Genomic DNA, 25,983 nt, shown 5'->3' on the forward strand with positions numbered 1-25,983 from the left:
AAAGTGTTTGAAGTTAGCGAAAATGATTGTTGAAGTGAGTGAAAAGTGTTTGATGTTAGTTAATAGTGTTTGAAGTTAGCGAAAATGATTGAAGTTATAACCAAAAATGTTTGCAGTTAGCAAAAAATGTTTGAAGTCAGCAAAAGTGATTGAAGTCATTGCAAAAAGTGATTGAAGTTTGCAAAAAGTGATTGAAGTTTGCAAAAAATGATTGAAGTCTGCAAAAATTGATTGAAGTTTGCAAAACTTGGTTACATTTTGCAACAAGTGATTGGAGTTTGATGGAGTGAAGTTCTGAGTTCTCCATGCCAGTTCATAGAACAGCGCCATCACTATATGATTTTATCTATCTGAAAGGCAGGGCTGAAAGGGATTTTAGAACCAATTACTAGAAATTGATAAAGAATGAGCTGGCAATCATGTAAACACAAGAAAATGGACGGAAGTATACAATTTGCACAGAAAATGGATTGATAATGTGAAAAGAATGTTCTTTGTGTCTGGGCTGAAAGTACCGTATTGATTTCGGGGATTATAATTAAAGTAATTATCTGCAAGATGTTACCAATCAGCGGTGTATGATAAAGTAACCAAGCAGCGTGTGGTTGGAAAGGAATGATCAAGTCATCAGTAAGCTTACCAAAAATACCACACTTTTTACAATCACTGACACCACTGTCTGTGCCTGTGCAGCTGTGTGACTCCGTAGACTTTTTTTGTGTTCAGCGGATACACCAAACCACTAGTAATCTATCCTTGAGTCGACTGACGATCACACAGATGTATCTACTCATTTATTGTTGGGTAAATTGCATGTTTTGGTAAGTGTACACACTTTTAAAATACAATAATAATCTACTCTAGGTTCCAGAGCAGAGAGAGTGAAAATAAGTACAGATTGTCTGTACGCAGTGTGATAATACTCATACATACAAGGGAGGCACTAATATTAGGAAGAAGAAGAAGAACACAAGTTTGTTCAAATCCGCACATGTATGTACTGCATATATATCTGTTTGCAGTAAAATATTTAATTGAATGACATGATGATTGAACACAACTGCAACAGTGAGTGGATGACGATTTTCCGTGTATAGAATGAATGTCTAATCAAATTAAAGTGTAATGCTGGTTTCATACTACCCTGCCGCTTGCCGCTGAGCGGCGTGGCGCACACGTATTGCAGACAAACGGACACAATCAAGGCATGTCATTGGTTGAAACGCCCTGCCGCTTGCCGCAGAGGCAGGAAAGTAGGCCTATGCTGGAGGCTTTTAAAGTAAGGTCATATATCGTGGACTTTTCGCTGCTCATAAAAATCACTCAAAAATCATTTTTTTAAATTTCTTTGGACAAAAGCTGATGCGTAGAATAAGTTGAGCAATCACAGTCTAGACTATGACATACATCAGTGACACAGGTACAGGTACGGGAGTATAGCTACAACTTGAGAACAAGTCCTCAAACGTTCGAAATTTGTAGTTACTACATTTTTTTGTACAACTAGAACTCAAGGACTCTACCTTCAAATTTGCACACAATTTTATTTAAGGTTACGCATTTGATGCTAAAATATGCTGGATTGCTGGTCTACCGAAAAAACGATAGCAGCCTACAAGAAGGCTGCTATCTTTTTCGGTAGACCAGCATTTACATATTTTGCAATCTCCTGTTATTTGTTTTGCTGATAATGCTTAAATTTGGATGAAATTTCAATTTTCACAGAAATGGTTGGGCACAATGTAATTTGAAATTGAATTGAAGTGCAATTTTAACAACAATTTTATGCGATTACCCATTGTGATCGGCTGCATGTAAAGCCATGATTTCTCTGTGTTACAAAATTTAAAATCTGTGTTACGGTATATATATTGGACTATTTCCATGCTCTCTCCGCCGCAATCTGAGGAAATGCTCCCCCCAGGTCAAGGAACAGGCCTACAAGACATGTTCGTCCTACACTGGAATACCGTACTCATCTACGGTGTGGGATCCACATACGCAGGACCTGATTGCCCAGATTTACATGGTCCAACGGCGTGCTGCTAGGTTTGTGATGGCCGACTACAATGTACAACCAACAGATGAGCAGTGTAATACAGAGGCAACAAAGTGTACAATGGCAGACACTGTATGAACGTAGGGCCCACAGCAAAGGATTGTGCATGGTCTTGCCACCATTCATGCTGCTCTACCTTACCTGTTGAGTGTTCCCTTTTAATATAAATGGTTGATTCATCATCATCATCAGTCAGCTGCGGAGCAGGCGACTACATGTACAAGCTTTCTCCAACTGTTGCGATCTTGGGCAAGCGAAACAATTTTGTTTGGCTGCAGCATCCCTTCAGTATCTCCCAGGAGGTGCTGTACATACTGTAAGTACAGTGTTCGCGGCCGTCCCGGTTTCCTCTTCCCATGTGGTGGAATATAAAGGGCATATTCTTTCACAGGCTCGTCATCTTCAAGACGCAGTATATGGCCGAGAAATATGAGTTGATGAATCTTGACTCTGGCAACCAGTGGAGTGGTGTTGGTCAGATTGTAGATGGTTTCATTTGGGATCCGATCCACACACTTGATGTTTAAAACATGACTCTGTAGCAAGATGTTGCAAAGGCATTGATCTTGTTTTCCATGTCCTTGGTGATTACCCATGACTCGCACCCGTACAGAAGGATAGTGACACAAGTTGGTTGATTACTGCTAAATAATCACTGTTTAATTTTGCAAATCAACACAAAAAAGTTAGACATTTAACATAGTTTTTCACTTCACTTCACATCATGGATTTTTAGCGGCATGTTACATATTTCCAAAATTTACACGGTGTCATGCTTGAACAGTAATTTTTTTTTTTTTAAAGTTTTTATTTTTTTCGGTTTTGTAGTGTCCCTGGACCTAGACCTAGGATCATTCATGGTTGACCTAAAAAAAAAAAAATTCAAATTCAATGCATTTTGAAATCATTAATAGACTATGACATGAATACAAATTATCAATTTTCATATTAAAAATACAAAACATCTTGGATTTTTTTGTTGTTTTTTAGGTCAACCATGAATGATCCTAGCATTTAGGTCTAGGTCCAGGGACACTACAAAACTGAAAAAATTAAAAATTAAAAAAAAATTTAAAAATGTAATCTCGGCGGTACCCGCTAGCCCGCCAAAATGCCAGCCTTAGTAAATTTGTGGCTACAAATATATAATTACTCGATTTCGCGGTTCTCGACTTCTCGTGATAGGCCTATTTCCAATTACTCAACACCTGTTTACCCATATACCTGCCCTGACCTTTTAAACTACTATGAAATGCGTTTCTCAATGATCACTTGACCCAACTTGACACAACTTTTAATCAACTCTGTTTGTTTAGTAGCTGTGATGCTTACTTCGGTAGTTTAGTACCCATATTCTGGAAACCCATCAATCGCCTCTTCCAAGCCCTGTCCTGCTACCACATTAGAAGACCCGAAATTAGTATCTGGACGTGAATATAGGCCGTTACTAATGAAATAAATCGGGAGAAACATGAACGCAAACGCGGTTATAGGCCTTATAGAACTGATTATTTTTATGTTTAAATAAACCATTCTGGAGGCCCCGGAAATATGTTCTGCTGAAATAGGCCTATACATGTGTTCCGTATTGAAATATGTGTTGAAAATAGGCCTAATGGTCCAATGAGATGCACCTGTTAGTCACACTGTAGTGCTTTCCGATGTGCGCACTGTACTCCGCGCACAATGATGGGGGGCACTGGGTATGATGGGGGTGCAAGTCATTTTGCGGCAATTTTCCTATGGGATTTTCTAAATTGTATCTACATTTGTTGTCTCAACAAAAACAAAATCAAATTTTGATATTGATCAGTTTTAGATTGTACAATAATGATCACCATATGTTCATGATACAAATCAATATGAAATTGATAGTACTTCAAGTTCAATTTATTTTCCACAAGTACCGCCGTACCGGTATAATCATGGACATACATTGAACTAATTTAGTAAGGCCATGGCCCATGGTACACATGTACATCTAGATGTCAAAAACATTCAGCAAGATCATATGTCTGTAAAGACTGAGTGCTCATTGTATTGTGTTGTTATACATGTAGTCATGTACACATAACATTTGTACAATGCAACTTGAATCATTCTATAATTGTACCTGTAGGCACGTCTACATATGTACAAGAATAATCTTTTTCAAATCAGTTGTAATTATCACGAGAAAAACAGATCTTTTGGTGACTATTCACACTTTTAAAAAGTAATAAAAATGGTTTAAAAAAAAGCTTTAACTTCACGCAGCAGTCAGTTACCATGGTAAATTTTCATTATGCATTTCCACATGACAGAATTTAAAGCATTAAAATTGAATTAAGTATCAGTAGGGACAAAACATATAGTTCCAATTCACCTCCACACTGAATATTGTGTAGCAGATTTGTAATGGGTGGAGGAGACTGTCTTTGACATAAATTAGTAAACGTAAGACAAAATGATAAAACCAAAGTCATCAATGGTATTTCGTTGCAATTAGGCCTAAAAATTGTTTGATTTGCGTAACATAAAAAAACAATAGTGTAGGTAGGGATTTTTTTTTTACTTTTAAAACTTTTTAAATTAAATTTAAAATTTTTTTAAACTTTTTTTTTTTTTAAAAAAAAAAGACAAGGTCTAACCTATTTTTTTTTAGGGTTGGTCGGGTTATGCCAATCAAACAATTTTTTAAGGCCGTACATTGTACATAGCCCGTAAATTCAAATTTTTAATATAAAAACCATGCAACAAAACAATTAAGGTTCATGAACAGATCAGACAGCAACAACTTCCTATTGCTGTAGAGTTTAACTTCCTTATTGTTGTTGAATGACATGGTGTTATCCTTTAAAATGTAGCAAACAAATGAAATTATGCAACCTGTTTTGCCAAAGCTAGATAGGCCTAAGATTATGACAGTCAGTGTCAATTACTTTGTCATTTCAAAGGATCAAAATGCATTGAAATGATACGACATTTTCTCAAATTTATTTCATATATAGTTGCCCACCTAGAGCTACTACTTTAAAAAAAGAGGTAATTAGAGTACCATACTCAATAAGTTTCAATAGAATACCCCGATGGAGTAAACATTTGTTGGGAACCCTCTTTCTATTGATTCCGTCCAACATTTTTTAAAGCGATGAATACTTCTTTCCCCTTTTGCTTTCTTTTTTCTTTCTTTTTTTCTTTTTTTTTCCCTTTTCGCCGTTTCTTTCTTTGCCTCTTCTTTCAATTTTCTATGAAACCTACTGGCTACATTATATACCACAGACACTTATTTCTTTGTTGGTTGTTTTAGTTTGAAAAATGGCTATTCACTATGTGAGATTCTTACATTGTTTTGTGGGCAATTTTGTTTTCCAATATTTTCTTGACATTGCAAAAAAAAAAGCAATTTTGTTTTCTACTATTTTTCTTGGCATGGCAGAAAGAAACAAAACAAAACAAAACAAAGAGGAAGAAATTATTTACATTTAAAAATGGTAATGCACAAATAGCATTGATTCTGTAATACATTGAACACATTGAACATATATGTTTGCTTCAATCTTTATGCGCATAATTATCCTAATTGCATTTTGTGTATTCAATAAAAAATCTCATTATTTGCAAATTATGATTAGGTAATATGCATAAATACACGTATGACATGTTTGGACACTGTTGGGAAAGTCAATAATATTCATTCATTGCAGGTTGTGCAGGCACAAATATTAACCATGACATAGCAACTAAGTACATGTAGAAGCAAAATGATCCAGGTTTAATTGTGGTGTCTTTATTTCTTGTTTGTATTTTTCAGAGAACTCCATTGCCTGTATAAGCAACAACCATGTCGGGGGTCCTCTGCTTCGTCAGCCAAGATGGCCCTTTTGCAGATGACGCGGCGGAAAACGAAGTGTCCTTCTCATCGCAAGAAGACGCAAATGCAACTTTCGTGTATAGAAATGAACAAGAACTGGACCAAATAGCAAGCAGAATGGATCAATCCACATTACAAAATTCGCAAAACATGGCCAGAGCAACGACTCAATCTGCAAGCAGCATGCCGACCGGGGGAGGTATACCAATTCCTCACATACAAGAAACACTGAAACCTACTCATCTTGGAATAGGACCTTTTTGGATGTTTCTAGGCAGAGTTTTCAACAGTACTATTTTTAGTATGGTTTTGATAGGTGTTACAGTGTCCGTATCACTAGCTTTGGGTGGTATCAGCGTCTTTGTAGTGAAACCATCGCCATACTTTGACAAATCACTCGACGCATTTCAAATTCCGAATCACGTATCGACAGAAAGACTAGACGCCTTTAATCTTGCCAAAGAAGATTCGTATCTGAGGAGAATTATGAAACGGAGTACCACCAGCGACGACAATGAAGTTGATGCAAAAAAGTACTTGACAGAAAGGGATGATGCAATACTTAATAACGATGCAATAAATTACGATGAAATACAACATATACGCGACACTAATTTATTAGGAAATAACAAGTACAACAATAAACTATTTAAAAATTATGAGAATATTGTCAACGCACCACCAGTTAATGGTATTCATGATATGGAAAAAGGGGTGCCAAAATCACAACCCCTGAGTAGACATAGGAGAAGCATTCCGATTCGTAGATATCGCACAACTTCGTGGAAGTTTCAGCTCGTCTACATAGCACAGGGTAAAGGTGATCCGAATATCTTCACGAAAGAACGTTTGGAAACAATACACGACGTGGAGATGAGCATAATGAATCACGAAGGGTTCACACGATTCTGTGCGCGTAATCCGGATTCGTATCGTGACCCTGCTTTGGATGTGTACAACTATTGTCTACCGCCAAATTCACTGATGACGTACTTCTATCCATCGAAAGTTGGGAACAAGGTAAGATTTGTTCGTTTGTTAAGGTTGTCAAAATTAAGGTCGCTACAGACTCTGTGTATTCGTCGTAGAATGTTTGATGTAACATATCTGCATTATTTTACTCTATTCCCCTTTCCATTTCCAGTAATATTTTTAAGTTCTAACGAATATTTGATAACGTAAAATCGATAATGTGTTACATAGAACATCTGGTAGAAATATATTATCGATTTTATGTCATCAAACATTCGTTAGAACTTAAACATTACAAGAAATAGAACTGGAATAGATTAAATAACATAGATATGTCATATCAAATAATTATTCTATGTCGAATAAAAAGTCTGTCTGTAAAGTTCTTTAGATCTATGTAAGATGTAAGATACAGGGTGTATCAAAATGATTGGTACCGACGACTTCTCATTTTTGCAGTACTATTTTTTGTACCAGTTTGAGGTTAATTGTTGCAAGATTTATCTCTAAGAATTTCAGATCATAAAGATAGCACAATCTGTTCAGAAGTTACATGATTCTAAAACTGCAACTATAAATGCAACTATAATCCAACTACAATTATAATTGATTATAAAATGTGATTTACTCAAGGAAAATAGGTGTTTTTACACTTTTTATCGTAACGCTGGATCCATAGCGCACCATTTCAAAGCTCTATTTTACTACAAATACCTTGTGAGAATGATATGTCGAAAATCTTGGAAATGTTTTATTTTTCCCTTGCCTATTTCTTCATTCATGATGTACATGTTCTAATCAATATTTATTGGTTGAGAGTAATGTCTAAGCTGTAATAACTTAAAGCCGCAATACCTTTAAAATAATTCAAGCAGTGAACCTATTCATCTTGGGGTGTGTACATGTAAAAGTAAAACCATGATTACGTCGATCTTCGTTTTTCTGACAATAGCTCCCAGATGCATCAACCTATTATCTTCAGATTACTAGATCAATAAGTTAACATATGCCCCTTTCGAATTCTATACTGCGCAAGAAAGTATCCTTACACTTGGAAAAATAATCACAATTTCAAAACTGAACCATATTGGGTTAAATTTCTTTTTGTAATAGATGCACTATCTAATCCGGCACATTTTGACACCCCATTGAAGCCAATGTGACCTCAAGAAGCAAAGTTACAAGCATTTGATTAGACGAAGGTCCCGTTTTAAAAGTGACACACTGGCCTATTCAAAACTTCACGGACTAGACATTTGGTTTGAGAGTGGTAAATGGCTAATTTGTGTGTGCCTTTAATTTTTTTTTAAAAAGGAACAAAAGAAAACTGAAACCAAAAGAGCTGACAAATAAAATGGAAGTTATGAAAAGTACAGAGAAGTAAAAACTGAAATGAATACTGCTTTAAATAAAGTTTCATTGCAGAAACTGTGTTGTCTCTTTGTTGCGCTTGTTGGAATCTTTTTGCGCCTTGTATAGGCCAATTTGTCACTTTTAAAACGGGACCTTTGTCTATTCAATTGCTTGTAACTTTACTTCTTGAGGTCACATTGGCTTCAATGTGGTGTCATAATGTGCAGGATTAAATAGTGCATCTATTACAAAAACAAATTTACCCCAATATGGTTCAGTTTTGAAATTGTGATTATTTGTCCAAGTGTAAGGATACTTTATTGGTGCAGTATATAAACTGAGCTCAAAAAGAAACTTATAATTTTTCACAAGGTCATATTTTGAAATCCTGTCCATCAAATTGAACCAAAATTACACACCGATTTACTTCAATACTCTACTCTTAACACATGTCAGTAACCAAGCAGTTATCCAACTGACACAACAGCAAAATGCACTGACATGGGACAGCTTCCTGGACCACATTCACAGCCCAGCCCTGTTTCATGAAAAAGGTGTATGAAAAGCAGAAAGCAGCACCGTTTTATCATCTGTGCAAGGATCTTGTGTGCATTCTCACAGATTTTTTTGTCCTGGGTGCCAACTGTTGGGCTGTGAAAGTGAAGGAAGTCCAGGAAGCTGTCCCATGACAGTGCATTTTGCTGTTGTGTCAGTTGGACAACTGCTTGGTTACTGACATGTGTTTTGAGTAGAGTATTAAGGTAATCCTTCGTGTAATTTTGGTTCATTTTGATTGACATGACAGTATTTTAAGATATGACCTTGTGATTCACAAGTTGTAAAAAATTATAAGTTTCTTTTTGAGCTCAGTTTAATACAAAACTATATTAATTAGCAATTTTATATTTTTAATATATTTTTGAAAATGTTACATATCCCGGTAACAATCATTTTGATACACCCTGTATGTTACACGTATCAACACAGTGAACACACATTGTCTATTGGATATAGAACTTGACCTGACATTGCAAGGTAAGGTTGAATGATTTTAAGGTTGCCAAGGTAATTATTCTAAATATAAATTGGCTTTATGTAATAGTATAGGTTCATTGTACTACAGTCTACATATTGTACAAAATGTACATGTACACCAAGTGCAAAAAGTAGGGCTATTCCAGTTGAAATCCATACGCCCCCTATGAAAGGCATGACCTTAATATCCTACAGGGAGTGTGAATTTCAAATGGGGTTACCTGAATAGGTGACTCTATTTGAAATTCACACTCCCTGTGTTTAAGGTCTGTATAGGGGGTGTATGGATTTCAACTGGCATAGCCTATTATATTCTTGTTTCATAACTGCAATTTTGATATATGAGCCAGTCAAGCAGAATGCAGATCGAATAAAGCTGTACATATTTAAGTTTTAAAAAAACGACCTGACTTTCAAATCCTTACTGCTTTTTATTGTTTTCAATACCTAACATTACTAACAATGGCAGGATCTGAAGTTTCCCAACTTTGTGCTGAATTGTTTGGAGTCAATACATTTGGCTATTACATACATACATACATACATACATCGATTTATATTGCGCCTATACAATTTTAGCTCTAGGCGCATTACAATAAGAGAAAACAAAGAAAGAAATAGCAATGACAAGAAATGGATCAAATTGGAAAAAGATGGGTTTTTAAAAGCTTTTTGAAGCTGGCCAGTGTTTGGGCCTCCCTGATGTTGCATATTCCAGTTGAAATGCATGTATACATGCCCTATATCACATCAAAGACATGACCTTAATCTTCCGAGCAAAGGTTGTGAATTTCACATTGGGTTACCATTCGAAATTCACACTCCCTGTGTGGGAGATTAAGGTCATGTCTTTCATAGGGGGTGTATGGATTTCAACTGGAATAGCCCAGTATTCATTCAGCCAGAAAGTATGAGTTGTCCATGTATGCATAAGGGTGGTGCAATAATTATGTACCCCCGGGGGGGGTGAATTCTCAAAATGGTCTGCCAAAAATCGCTTGCTCCCCCCTTTGGCCGTGCCAAAAAACCTTTGCCCCCCTTCGACGTGCCAAAAACCTTTGCCCCCCCTTTGGCGTGCCAAAAATCTTTGCCCCCCCTTACACATGCAAGATTTTGGGGAACCCGAATTTAAAACCTTAAATTGTCTTAACATATAATGCGAAAGCGAAGCAGGAAATTTTGCATATTTGAACGTGTTCAGAACGTTTTCCCACGCCTTTTTAGGGCGTAATATAGAAACGGTGCCCAAAATATCTGTGCCAAAATTGCTTGCCCCCCCTTTCGACCTGCCAAAAATCGCTTGACCCCCTTTCGACCTGCCAAAAATGCTTGCCCCCCTTTGGCCTGCCAAAAATCTTTGCCCCCCTATAATTCACCCCGGGGTACACATAATCCACCCCTAATGACAAAGCAGTCTACAAAATTCAAGTGTATACATACTGTACAGACCGGTTTTAAAAACAAACACAATATAGGCCTACAATGTACATCTGATTTTCTCAATGTATGTTTACCAGATTTGAATAGCATTTATTCGACCTACATGTATTTATTAGCGTCCCAGTACTTGCCAATAGAAGTAAATTAAAGGAGACATACATGTATTTATTACCTACATCTAGTTGAACCATAATATTTTGAAAGTCAAATTGGACATTTCATACAAACCAACATTGAATTCAGAAAATTATGTGGAATTTGACAAAATGGGTAGACTATAACTTTGAGATACAGGTTAAAAATGTGTTGCATTGCAAATACTGTTTATTCTAGGAACTAGGTTATTATGCAATTCTGTAAATCAGCATCAAAGCATCAAAATTTTACCCCCCCCAGTGATATTGACCAGTTTGACATTTTTTTATGTCTTTAATACAATAATTTTCATTATTATGTTTTCAGGGTTATTAGGAATTAAGAAAACATAATAATGATAATATTGGATGGCTTATTTCGCATGATACCATAACATATCAGATTAAGTCATACAAATATCGAACTGCCGTTGGCTCGTCCGATATTTTTATGACTCATCCGATATGTTATGGTATCATGCTCAGCCATCCAATATTATATCAACATTAGTCCCATCCTGTAGGATTGGATGAACAAATTGTAATGCTGAAAACTGTAGATTGTACAAAAATAATTCATTCTGTTTCTGGTGTTGATGATTTTCAGATCAAGTATGATGGTGTTGGTTCAGAGCAAGCTGATATCAATGGTACTCTATCATGGGCCATGCAGCATGAATCCTTCTATTGGTTTGTGGATACTAGTATGAATAGCACCAACAGGAAGAGTTCATTCATCAGAAGTGAGGTAAGCAGGCCTGTAGCTAGGATTTATTTGGGGGGGGGAGGGGGAGGAGGTGCAGCAGATTCAAAAGTAGACCTTCTGTGAACTCTCCCTTCAAAGGGTAAATTTCAATGGTTTTACTAAAAAGAAAGTGGACCTTTTGTGAATTTCCCATCAAAAAGGGTTGACTTTCAAATTTTTTTACAAAAAGTTTACCTTTTTATTCATATTGGCATTTTTTTGCCACCCCCTTCCAGGGTACAGCTTTGGAGATAAGCCATTTGGAGGGCAATTTGGCTGGCCCAAATAAAGAAATACATAAGAATTAGTGGCCAAATATGTTGCTGCTTTTGTGGGAAGGCCACTCCCAGCAAATCATATTTACATACATGTATTGTCAAAAAAATTTACTTTCAGCCTTTGGGTCCAAAGAGAGTAAATTCTTTTCCATATCTCATCTGCCACAGAGGCTGTTGAAATGCTGGTAAGCCAGTTGCTGACCTCAGCAACTTGTCCTATAGAGACCACTTGACATTGTTTATCAACAAAGGCAAGGGGCTGGTCAATCGATATGCTTGAACGGACCGCTACACTGTTCAATGGCTTTCTTGTACTATATGAAATGTGTGTGGCCGATTTAAAATGCATGTGCCCTGAGCAAACTAATTTGCGCGCATACTGTCGGGCAATGACGTCACATGTCAAGTATATGGCCTACATGTACATGTATATGATTCTGGGTCGATGGAAAGTTCAGCATGAGCCCTGATAATACGTGTATACCCACAGTTCTATATGTACATGTACATATAATATTTTCATGAGAAATCCACTAGTGTTATCATTACTTTAATGATGTAACATGCTTAATATTGCATAGAAGCTATGCCTTCAGTTGTAATAAGCTCACTGTTCATGAAATACGCTCTTTAATTGCATGAATATGTCAGTTTGCATTTGTCACGGGTGTGCTTTTATTGAAATAGCAAATAATGACTTGCATACGGCTATTTTGACAGGTAATGTTTAAAGGCAATTTGATGAAATGAATCTTTAAAAGTAATTTATTTTACTGCATTGTATATATTGAAATAAACTGGCACTATATACAACCAAGAGGCTGAAGGACAATGAACATGTTTTTGAACACTGTACATATATACAGGCCTGTAGCACCCCCCCCACACACACACAAAAAAATCCACTAGAAGCATACATCTAGGTCCAATATTTTTGGAACATATAATGTAAAATATTCTATTTTTAAAATGATTTCACATAAGGTCCAATTTTTTTAGTGAAGATATTGAAAAAATACTGTACACCATATTAAAAAGGCATTTTGTGATCCACAGCCTCATCCCCCCACTTTTCTCAAAAAAAGTTGACATGTTTATACCACTGGCTACCTGTGGCTACATAATGTTTATGTACCAAAACTTTCTTGCAGATTAATTCGTTTAGCAAAAATATCGCCAAATTTGAATTACAACAGTGGCCTATGGAGCAGTGTAATACACTAAATCATGCATAACTAGCTTGGAATCAACTGAAATTTTGGGAATAAGCTTTTTTGTGGATACCTAATGAAAAATGTCTTAAAAAGAGGATGCTAGGATCACAAAATCCTCCTTATAAAATCTTATATTCTCACAGTTTTTTTTCTCTCGCATTTTGCAAATCCAGCCACCACAACTGTGAAATTAAAGACACATAAAATGGTCAATAATACATTGCATGTATGGAGCAGCATTAGTTGCAGAGCAATTGATAAATCTCCAATTGTTTCTTTTGCTGCAAATTGCAAAAAAATAATCTTAAAATGAAAATATTGGCATACAATTATAATAGTCCACCTTTGGTCATTGAAAATCCACAATACATGAGGTTCAAGTTCGTACACATTTATGACTTGCATTTTGTGATTCAAACTGAAAATTCAGGTTTGAGGATACACAGCTTCCTCAATGCAAACTTGATATCAAAATATACTCTGCCATTCATCATAGGGAGTTGTTTGACTTTAAAAGTGCTCTGAATGTGAACTTTGGGTGTTAGATATAAGTATGAAGATTTATATTTTATCAAACGTTGTCCAAGCTAGACATGGCTCTGACTCACTATGATAAATATAAAAAGGAAAAGATGGGGTTTACATGTACATGTATGCTGTGCTAATTCCTCTGGCATGGATATCAGTGATAGGCTGGGGATGCAGCTATTTTTACCATATATATTGGTAAAAATAGCTACGTATAATCAAATACCTTGCATAAAATCGGTGCAATTGTATGTACAATATGGAAAAGAGCCCTTAACTTAAGGAAATACATACAGGTTGGCATGTAGGATAATCATGTGGGACACTCAAGTATCTGCTACTGTTTATGTACGACGAAATATTTTCACACCATGCACCCACTGAAATTTCACCCATTTGTACTTGTAAGCAAAATCCCCCACCCCAAAACAAAAACATTTTACACCAAATTTAAAAAGCAGGTTATTAAAAACACAATCAGGAAAGTAGAGTCAACGGCAACCCTTTTCTAAAAAATCACAGATTTTGTGATCCCCATGAGTATATACACACACCTTTTCACATAAACAGTAGTAAGGCCCCCCCCACATGCATGATTTGGACCCCCCAACAGATAAGTATACCCATTTTATGCAGTGTTATGTTTTAGATATCTACTGTTCTACACCTATTTTGTCAGACATTTTTGAGTTGAATGAGTTTCTGTGAAAAGCTTTGGGACAGGGAAATGCGCTGTTGCTACAGGATATGTCACTTCAGATACAAAACGAGATATCTAAAAACTGACGGAATATTGCATTTTAATTTCTTTTTGTCAAATTGCCAAAAAAAAGTAAATGTCTATGCCTTAAAATCTTGCGAAGATTTTGGCAAGTTGTTTTGGCGATTTAAACCCCCATTTTTGTAATATTTTATGGCTCCCATGTCCCCTGGGCACAATGGCCAATAGAGTCTCATTTGATTTCACCAATCCATGCTATCTATAAAGGAAATGGCAATTATCATAGTGGCTATTATTTGGTACTTCCATGTAATTATGATGGGATTAAAGTGGTTGGATTTGGTACATGCTGTAGGGCTGTTACATGTATAGCAAAAAGGCGTACAGACTAGCTCTCCAAAATTTAGTTGATCCCGAGACCGAATGCATGGTCAAAGGCTTCATGTGCATTACAATAACATACAACTTATAAAATTGGTACCGGTACATCCGGGCGGTACATTATTTGAAGAAAAAAACAACAACATGTATTTAAAAGTTGTTGTTTTTAAAAAAAATTGTAAAACTTTTTTTCTCCCCTTAGGTAAGAGACTATATGGTCATTTTCACGGTAAAGGGTGTAACTTTTGATTTTTAGGGTCAAAATTTCAAACCACTTAAATATGTTTCTGTTTACTGTAATCATGCATAGAAGCAACTTAAATTCCAGTAAAATAGTGTTTCAAGGCTTAAACCTTTTGATTTCTGATAAAAATTTGACATTTCCATAACATTTTGGTTAAAATCTAAGAAAAAATGTATTTTACATAAGCTCAGAAAATTATGACATGAAAGCTGGAATACATGTGAAATCCCATTCCAAAGTAAGTCAACAGATATAAGTTAAATTTTATACCATGTTTTGCTATGTTTGTAATTGCAATTTTGAAAATTTTTAACATCAAGGGTCATTTGCAATGGAAATTTCCCAACCTTAAACATATTTTTTAAGTTTTAATTGGGTTCCTAAAATAATTTAAATGTCTAACTTCATGTACAAATACTACTTGATGAAAGGAACCTCCCAGCCAAGTTTCACAGAAATTGGAGTTATTTTTTAGAATTGGCAATTCAAGCGATTTGTGTTTCGGAGGCTTCAGTTAACAACACAGGTGATCATAAAAGTAAAATATTTGGCTAACTACTACAAGTTGACATGAAAAAATAGGTAAAAATATCACAATTACCAATTTTCATGCTTTGCTTCTAAGTATTGAATTTCAGTTGTGACAAAAATTAAATTATCACAGCAAGTCATTTTTTTTGTTTGGAGGCTTCATGTTTACAATGGTTAAACATGGCAGAAGTAGTTTTTTTGAAAACAACACTGTTGGGATCATCTAAGCTGTTATTTTCTTGTGTGTATTGAATCAATGATTCTATGCGGCAGATATTGCAGATTTATAACATGATCATTTTTTCACCCATTTGTTAAGTATGGTGTTATTTGCATGTGAAGCCTCCGAAACGGGCTTTCTTGGATATCAGTATATTTTTCAAGCATTAACCATAATATCAATTTTTTTTTAATTTATGACATTCTGCACATATCATGCAACAATTACAATGCAGATATCAATATGGAACATACCAATTTAGATATGCATAGATGATAATTAAGTTTACTGTTGTTTCGGAGGCTTCATTTGTTTCGGAGGCTTCAATTGTTAACGGAAAGTTTGTATTGGGTCCCATTTTCAAACGGTGATATATATCTCCATGATTTAAAAACAAGTGACTTGAGGATCTACTTTGCTACATTTTGATAAATAGATTGGATGAGCTCTTTTATTTATATTTGCCCAAGCTTGCTGAACAGTTTGTTTCGGAGGCTTCAAAAAGTTAACGGAAAATCGGCTCTTTGAAGTCAAGATTTTATAAAAATTTTAAAAGCTTGCAAATCAACTAATTTTTGTTACCCATTTCAAGTTAAGATATCAACTGTTATGAATCAAGAAGAAGTGAAGAAATAACCAAGAATTATGAACCAAAGCTATACCCACAAAGTTTGTTAACAATTGTTAACGGAAAATGAAGCCTCGAAACGACAAATATCAAGTCCGGTTCTCAAAAATACAGGGCTGTTCACAATTAAATCTAATGTGGCAGTGTTTACTGAACATATGACCGTACTTTCAGGATAAGAAAAATTATCCATGAACTAACTGAAGAAAACACAGGGTTTTACAAAAATGTTACTGTTTTTTACTGTTTTTCAAAATGGCAATATTAGGTACATTTAAGCCTGCTAAAACTGAACGCAGTAACTCCCGAAGATGATTATGCTACCCAAGGTAGCTGCTAACTAGATGACTTATGTGGCCAAAAATCATGGAATTCTGTGGCTTTATTAGAAAACTACGGATCAAAATGTTAAAAATCCAAAGTTACACCCTTTACCGTGAAAATGACCATATGCAATCACTTTTCTGTATGTAGGGGTGTGTGGGTGTATGTGTATTTGCATACCAATATAAGAACTTTGCTAAAACAAGTTTCAAAAACGATTGATGCACACCATAGTATAGAATTCTATTACCTCCACGACCCATTATTCAAAATCGCGCACTGTGATTTGTTGAAACGCGTCACGTGAAAGACCATTAATTAGCAATAAAGTGCCCAGGGCAACGAACTTTATGTTCTTCTCGCATCACAGCGCACAGCAAAGGGCGATGCAGTATATTAGCGTCGTTACGCATTCTACGCAAAGCATTACACTTGGTTACGCGTTCTGCAATACTCGCTATCACTTACGCTTTGGCTACGCGTAGGCACTCCACCTTGAGGAAAACAACTTGAAATATTTGGGCAAAAATGTGACATTTTCTCTTTGAATCACACTATTTTGTGGTAATAGAATTAGAAATAAAGGGTGCAGCATTATCCTTTACACGCATAATAATGTCTCGGCAGTAAAACGTTTAAATAATGGGTTCGGCTGCGCCTCACCCATTATTTACGTTTTACTGCCTCGACACATTATTTTCGTAAAGGATAATAATAATAATAATAATAAACCATGCTTATATAGCGCTTTACACCAAAGTCCCTAAGCGCTTAAACAAATTATACATAGACAAAAACATAACAAATAAACATTAGTATGCAATTTTAAATAAATAAGTTTTCAGAGATGTTTTAAACTGATTAACAGTCTGAGAGTTTTTCACATGTAATGGTAAACTGTTCCAAAGTTCAGAGGCAGCAATAGAAAATGAGCGATGACCATACTGAGTAGAATATGATGAGCTAGTTAGACGAAATTGTGTTGACGATCGAAGACTACGTGGAGGCGTGTAATGCTGTATGAGTTCTTGTAGATAGACAGGTGCAAGATCATTAATACATTTATAAGTGAGGAGGAGAACTTTGTATATAATGCGGTATTTCACAGGTAGCCAATGTAAATCATGAAGGATTGGAGTAATGTGATCACGCTTTCTTAGTAAGCGAAATTAATCTGGCAGCCGAGTTTTGAATTCGTTGGAGTTTGGAGATCTGTGAGTCGGGTAAACCATAAAGAAGACTATTGCATTGGTCAAGGCGACATGTAATAAAAGCGTGAACAAGCATTTCAGTACAATTTTATCAAGATATTTTCTGATCTGGCCAATTTTATACAGAGCAAAAGATGCTGAGCGACAAATGTTATTAACAAAAGAATCCATTCTCAGATCATTCTGGACAATTACACCAAGATTGCGAGCATTATTTACAGGTTGGATAAATGAGTCACAAATTTGAACAGGTGGTAAAGGTGAATTGTGTCTAAAACGAGATGTGATATGGATTACTTCCGTTTTGTCCTCATTTAGTTTTAAATCGTTCATGTTTGACCAGGTTTTAATGTCGTTTATACATCTTTCAAGATAATGCATTACCCTTTATTTCTTAAATATAGTACTATAAATTTGGTCAAGATTAAGTCCACATATACCTTGTATTCTTGGAAAACCTTGTCTCAAAAAGTACAGCCATTCATTAATTTCAGTCAAGGTTAAAGTTTTTTTCTGTCTTTTGTCCTACTGTATGAAGATAAGCTTAATTGATAACCAAAGTTGGTCATCATTTGTTTTATACCCGTTTTTATACCAGGGTTGTTGTAGTTTGTTGAAAGTCATGGTCACTTCATTGACTGATAACTAGTTTAATTGAACTATTCACAGAAGTCCTTCCATTTATAAGGTATTCAGGATAAATTTAGCTGTTTGGTCTTTATTCACTGAAGACCTTCAGTTATGCCAAGATTTCAAACTTAAATGTTACAACTTGTCAATGGGCAAGTGCCTAATTAAAGCCTTGGACCATAATCACCATATAGCCTAATACCTAACAGTCAACAATGGTAACTTCTGAGTAACATTCATGAAATTTCTCAAAATATGGCTTTTTATTTTGTGTATCATGGTCCATTACATCTCACTTGGTGGTATTATAACATGTCTAATGGTGGCACCCATGGCCACTTCACAAATTGTTTAATTTGAATTAATCAATTCAGTAATTAGTCACTGTTTAAATACCTAATCATTTACCTGAACCCTGGCCTTTAGTGTGTCTAACTGATTTGGAAATTATAACTGATTTGACAATTATTTCTACTGTCTGGATATTTGTCTGAGAAAATTGTGCTGTCATACTAAATATTCACAATAATTGTCTGATTGATTGATTGATTGATTGATTGATTGATTGATATGACATTTTGAACCACAATTTGTGACATATCTGCTTGGCTGAATGTTAACCTTGACTATTAGACATTGCATTAGGTCAAAAAAATGTTGTGCTTTTAGCCCGTTTTTTCTTGTTTTTTACTGCTACATGGCTAAAGCCTTATACACCATGATCTACATGTACCTACAGGGTGTCCCAAAAGAAAGAGGCCCCTCTTTGCGCCCTCTTTTTCTCCTATTTCTGAAAAGTTGATTAAATATATTTTGGTTTGTAAAGAAACCTTTAAACGTTAGCTTTAATAAACCGAAACAATTATTTCAATCGACTCACAACTTTTGAAGATATGCCCTTTTGGATAAAAGTACCTGTTTTTCACTCTGTCCACGGATAGTAAACAGAGCGGTTGGGATGGCTCATGCTGTGGAGTGGCCTGCACGATCACCAAACTGCACACCACTTGATTTTTTTCCTTTGTAGCAATATCCAAGATCTTCGCAAACGTATTACTGAATGCATTTGCAAGTATCCGGTGCACAAGGATGGTACGCAATGCAATTGATGCAATGAGGACCAGGGCTGAAACCTGTATTCGCCAAGGAGGCAACCAGGTAGAGGGCAGAGCAGCACAGTAAACTCACTTCAGAAGAATCAAAGACAAACCAAACAGCCTTTTAGGGCTACCTTTTATCCTAAAAAGATAAATGACTTATATTGTAAATTTAAAAAAAAAAAAAAAGCACGAAACAGAATAAAACAAAAGGCATAAACAACCAAGAAAAACTAAGTAATTGCAAGTAAAGCAGAAGAAGTCTCATTCGGCATCCATTTTACCCACAAATTAATGACACTATTAACAAAATCCATTGCCCATAAACCCACCGGTAAAGCCCATTCCATAAATAAAGTTATTTTATAAAGTTATCATTGAGGAATGTGTGATATTCATGCATGGTATGTGTACTCCTTTTCAATCTTTGAAGTAGCCAAACCTTCTCCGTGGACAAAGTGAAAAACAGGTACATTTCTTTAAAAGAGCATAACTTCAAAAGTTGTGAGCCGATTGATATAATTGTTTTGGTTTATTCAAGCTAACGACTCAAAGTTTCTTTACATATCAAAATATATTTGATCAACTTTTCAGAAATAGGAGAAAAAGAGGGCGCAATGAGGGGCCTCTTGTTTTTGGGACACCCTGTATCATTATTTCATGTTGATTTACCCCTATATGGCACTTTTATAGCTACATGTACATTGTACATGTACATGTATAAAACAAGATACTAATCGTACAGGAGTGATCAGCATGATATGGTTCAATGCAGAGATACTGTGTGAACATACAGTGAAGTGTGATATTAAAAAATTGTTTTAACCTATTGCTATGGTAGTTAATCCTGTTACATCATCACTTCTACGAATAGTAGAAATATAATAAAAACCTTCAGACAATCAGGAAATTCCATGTAATACAAAGTTGAGCTGGAATAGGCCAGGGTTAAGGCCATAATCTTTTTTGGAAAAAAAAAAAAGAGGTAGAAGAGAAATGCATAAATTCACAAAGATTAAATGTGTTCACAACGTTAAACATGTTATGTTAGTAGTTCAAAGAAATGTCATAGAAATCTTTAGACAATCAGGAAATTCTATGTACTGTAGGACAGAGTTGAGCTGAAATAGGCCAGGGTTAAAGCCATAAATGAGCAATCTTTTTGGAAAAAATAACAATTATAACATAAGTTTGCTCAGGAGACAATGATGTTAAACTACCGTAATACCCAGTCTACAAGCATATAATAGTGTTTTTTATAAAAGCTTAATTAATTTGAAGCAAGCGTTAATATACCAATACAATTGATCGGTCTTAAAATAATACTTGTTTGTATATGCTTGGATCCGTAATTTATTTGCTCAAACTCCATAATGGCGACTGGATTAATGTAGCTTTCATCAGAAGCACACTATATGCTTGTAGACGGGGTTTTACGGTATTGTGTAATTGCTGATGAATGGTTTTTTTTAAATCTTTTTCATTGTCCAGGTGTATTTTGGCAAGCCGATAGATGAAAGCACATCCCTCGACGCACATGAACAGTTCCAGGAGTATAAGAAATTTATTGAGACTTACGTAAAGCTCCTCGAGAAGAAATCAACAAGGTATGCAATCAGAGGTTGCGATAGGTCTACAAACAGGAGTCATACTAGGGGTCAAAATTTAAAAAATGTGCCTATTATTACCCCCTGATTCCCAATAACATGACCCCTGTATACAATTACCCAAAGCTTTATTAAAGCCATATAGAATACACTGTAGAAGGGGATGTTAATCATTTAACACTAAATATTGTATTATAATTATTAACATGTTTGGATAATTTGATTTAGCATGTTGAAGTGTTAACCCTATTCTATTACCCCCACAAAAGTGGTATATTTGAGTGGTGTGGAGGTATCATATTAACTACTGCGTTGCAGTGTTATTGGTTGGGTAAAAACCAATAAGTGGCATACCATTGGCAAGCTTGGACTTTAAGCTTTTAGAAAAACAATTTAATATTTAATTATGTAAATATTATGCAAATTAGCTCATGAATAATTAATGAGCTCATAGCCAAATATGATCAAAAAATTATTTTCATTTACAATTTTGAAGTGTATGAGTACATCAATGTGGCATTTTTATGCACTTTTAAATACACTGCCGTGTTTCTACATATAATAAAAAGAAATCCGAGTTACTTTGGACCATATTTAAAAAGTTTATGGACATTTTTGGGCTATTTTTAGGGCAAAATTTGGCCTAAAATGGTCAAAATATGCAGGTTTCAACATTTTAAACCATTTTATGATGTGTTAATGGTAGTTGTATTAGGAAAAAAAGGTGTTTTGTTGATAGAGAAGTGATAAATTATCAAAACTATTCCAAAGATAAGACCTTATTTGTGTAAATAATTTTTTACATGCATATTAAGCCATTTCGTGCCATATGGCACGAAATTGATAGGGGGTAATAAAATAGGGTTAATCTTTCCATGTTAATCTTTAACATGTTCAGATGTTTAAAATTGTTTGACATGTACATGTACAAAGTTAACATGTTAGAACATGGGTACAGTGGCACAGCGGTTTAACACTTTGACTCATAATTGCAAGGTGGCTTGAGGTCTTGGGTTTGAATCCCTGCGACATCAACATTTTTGAAATTCGCGATATAAGGCCAAAAAAACATGTTTGTTTCCTGTAGCAGGTCAAAAAAGTCAAATGCGAAATGCGGTTTTTTATTTTTTAAATCCATGCCTTGAACTTTTTTAATGCGAATTGGAATGGGAGTAATTTACAGTGGGTTTCTCCGACACCCACAAAAAATCATATTTCTTCATGATCCCCTTTCAACCTGCAAATTAAAAAAGTATTTAAAAAAATGTGTGATGTTTTCTCCAGTAGTTTTTCACTAAACACGTTTGTGCAATGTGTTAATGTTTACTCCAGTAGTGTTTTGTATTATTTTTTGTGATTTTTCGGGTTTTTCTTCTTTTTTTTTCCTTTGTAAGTGAATTTTTTTTTCAAATGCGCACAATAAGCCTTCAAAAACGAAATGCGCGCTACAGGAAACAAATTTGTTTTTTTTGGGGGCGAATACAAATTTTATGACAAATTATTATAAGAAAATAATGAAGGGAAGGCAACCAGTCTTGATCACTAGTTTAAATAGCTAATTAATTACATATTCTCTGAATGCCTTCCTCTTCACAGTGAAGTACTCGTCCTCTACGGTGGCACAGAAATCTTTGACTATGAAGTGAGTACAACCATCCATCATGACTTGATGCTAGCCATTCCATGCATCATCAGCATCACCATCCTCCTCTTCATCTTGACATCGTTCTCCATCTGGCTCACCATCTGTGGATTTGTCAGTATTCTACTCAGTTTTGCCTGGGCGTATTTTGTGTTTCATGTGCTGTGTGGTATTGATGCACTGGGGTTGCTGAATTTGGTATCGGCATTTGTGGTGATTGGAATAGGTAAGGACAAGGGAATACAGAGGAAGTAGTGCATGCGCATCGTATGCTCAATGGTTAAGGTTTTTGACTCTGGTGCAAGAATTGGTTCAATTTAACAAAATTATCCCATCTCTTCATTACTGCATTTGAACTATGAGCCAGATGCAGCAGATAACAAAGACCTGGCTGCCAGTTCCAATCAGGTTAAAGCCTGGCTGTCTGAACAACTTACTCTGGGCATCAAGGAAGAACAGTGTCTAACATTGAATGATTTACTCAGTTTAAACAAGAAATACAAGAATGCACCATCAAAGAAATGCTAAGTCAGTGTGTCTTGCTAGCAGGTCTGGAGCCTATCAATAGGAGTTGCAAAATCAGTTATAAAAATGTTAAACAATATGAAGGATTTTTAACTGAGCCACTGTGTATAAAATTTACGTATTTGTGACCAGCTCCAACAAAACCTGGAACAAGTCACAGGCATATTTTTTAGTTACAGGCCTTTAATGATGACATTCCAATGAAAAAAATCACATTTGGGAATTCTTAATTAAATGGTATTTGACTGTGGGACAAAGTAGACTTTCATATCCTTTTTATTTACTAAAACGAGGTTTATTTAATCAATGATTAACAATTGAACTATGATAATCCCTATTCTATCCTGTATAAGGCAGGAAACTAATCAGCCCATTGCTCAGAATGGTAATTTGACAAAAATATCAACTTGAAGGTATCATTTACAAAATTATCCATATCTTGAAAAGTATTGATGTTGTGTATATAATTTTGGTATCATTTTAAAGCTTATTGGCTAGTGCTTACATTTTTATTCAAATCATGAAATGTCAAAAATGTGACTTGTCACACTGCTAAAATGTAGTTTGAATTAAAACAAATGAAATAAACAAAACAAATATGATATAAAGACACACAATTAAAACCAAATGACAAAAACAATGAATCTCAATAACCTCACCGTATAGCATAATGGGCTATTCAATTTGAAATCACACTACCCCTGTGAAAGATTTTGGAAATACCTGCCACAGGGGGAGCATGAATTTCAAATGAATGAGCACATTAGGTAGCTCCATTTGAATTTCACACACCCTCTGAGAAAGATTCAATCTGAATCTTCCCCTGAGGGAGAGTGAGTTTCAAATGCAGCTACCTAATGTGCTCATTCCATTTGAAATTCATATTCCCTCTGTGGCATGGCAGGTATTTCCCAAATCTTTCACAGGGGTAGTGTGAATTTTAATTGGAATAGCCCAATACATTGACTAATTTTATGTTTTCGCTCTATTATTGACAGGTGTGGATGATGTGTTTGTGTTTGTCAACACATTTCGGCAAGCAGATCACATCTATGACTCCAAACTGCGGATGGCTTACACAGTGAAGACAGCAGGTACTGCAACGTTCTTTACTTCTGTGACAACTGCTGGGGCATTTGCTGCTAACATGGCATCACAGGTAAGGGGGAAGGTACCATCTAGTTCAAGAAAGTTCCGTGCTTGTGCCCTGTGAGCGAGCTTGAATTAGGCCGATGCCTGTGCAGAGTTCAATCCTCGCTCATAATATGAGCATACAAAGAATTGGGCTATTCCATTTAAAATCCACACTATCCCTGTGGAAGATTTTGGAAATATCATCCACAGGGGGAGTATGAATTTCAAATGGAATGAACACATTAGGCAGTTCCATTTGCAACCCACCCTCCCTATGTGAAAGATTCAGGTTGAATCTTTCTCAGAGGGTGTATGAAATTCAAATGGAGCTGCGTAATGTGTTCATTCTATTTGAGATTCATACACCCCTGTGGAATATATTTCCAAAATCTTCCACAGGGGTAGTGTAGATTTCAAATGGAATAGCCCAATAATGCAATTTGTCGGCATTTACGCGATTACACATACTTTACTGGATATGTGTTACACTTGCATTTCCCTAATGAAGGTGGTGTTTAGCTGACTTATGGTCTATCCCCATGGGCTAAAAAAAGTCCTACCAATCTTAGTTTGAGTGTTACCAAAAGACTTCAGTACCAAGTAGTGCAGGTAGAAGTAAATTGGTCTATCAAGAAATATTTTTTGAATGAGTCCAAAACAAGCACACAAGAGTGGGAGTGAAGTCAGGGTTGTCATCTTGTAGTCACAGCCCAATTGTGGAAGGAGCGCAAATATGGGGAAGCTAATGTTGCCATGAATTGTGATGCGATCAAGCAAAATGAGTCGGATATCGGTAATAATGATTTTGAGATATAGCCAATAAAGTATTCAATTTCTTTTGTATTTTATTGTTCTGAGCAACACTAGAATGGCTATGTCTCTGGAACCGTAAGTCTAATTATGATGGGTTTTCAGCAAAATTAAGCTCTGAGATTGGCTCGTGTAATAAAATGAAAAAACAAGTTATGATTTGATCGACATCAGACTCATTTTGCTTGATCGCATCACAAATGGAATCGCATTAGACAAAACAACAACAAAATGGTTTGAGAATCACTAGATGTTAGATTGCATCAGGCCTGCAGCCAGGTTTTTAGGGATGGGACATGTGGGATTGGATTGATTGGTTGTTCTAAAATCAAACAATTCAGAAATCTTACAAAAATGTGGGATGTTTTGGGCTAGCAATATATGAGATTCATCACTAGTTAAAGGCTGGGGTATGAACGTTTGGACAGTATTTTTTGTGGGACATAAAAGCACATCAGACATATCGAATTGCATTCTGAATACGAAGAATATCCTTCTGATATCAAATCATTTTGATGTTTTGAAGTTTGGACTATAGTGCACATTTTATGGCAAATGATTAAAAATTAATATTTTTGATATTTAACATTCCTTGAAGTAAACTTTATAAATCTAATTATATGTACTTAAAGTGTATATAGCAGGGATGAAAAGCCGACGATCAATT

General features: G+C 35.5%; 1 protein-coding gene across 1 annotated transcript; it reads left to right on the forward strand.

The window, feature by feature from the left end:
* Positions 1-440: 440 nt before the first annotated feature.
* LOC140145368 (protein dispatched homolog 3-like) lies at positions 441-24,531 on the forward strand (the record flags this gene model as incomplete). Its single annotated transcript, XM_072167117.1, has 6 exons — positions 441-821; positions 5,853-6,932; positions 11,454-11,594; positions 21,090-21,205; positions 22,802-23,073; positions 24,371-24,531. Coding segments are annotated over exons 2-6 (1,740 nt in total), but the record flags the coding sequence as incomplete, so codon positions are not given.
* Positions 24,532-25,983: the final 1,452 nt, after the last annotated feature.

Source organism: Amphiura filiformis, unplaced genomic scaffold (assembly GCF_039555335.1).
Source record: "Amphiura filiformis unplaced genomic scaffold, Afil_fr2py scaffold_236, whole genome shotgun sequence".
Classification (NCBI taxonomy): domain Eukaryota; kingdom Metazoa; phylum Echinodermata; class Ophiuroidea; order Amphilepidida; family Amphiuridae; genus Amphiura; species Amphiura filiformis.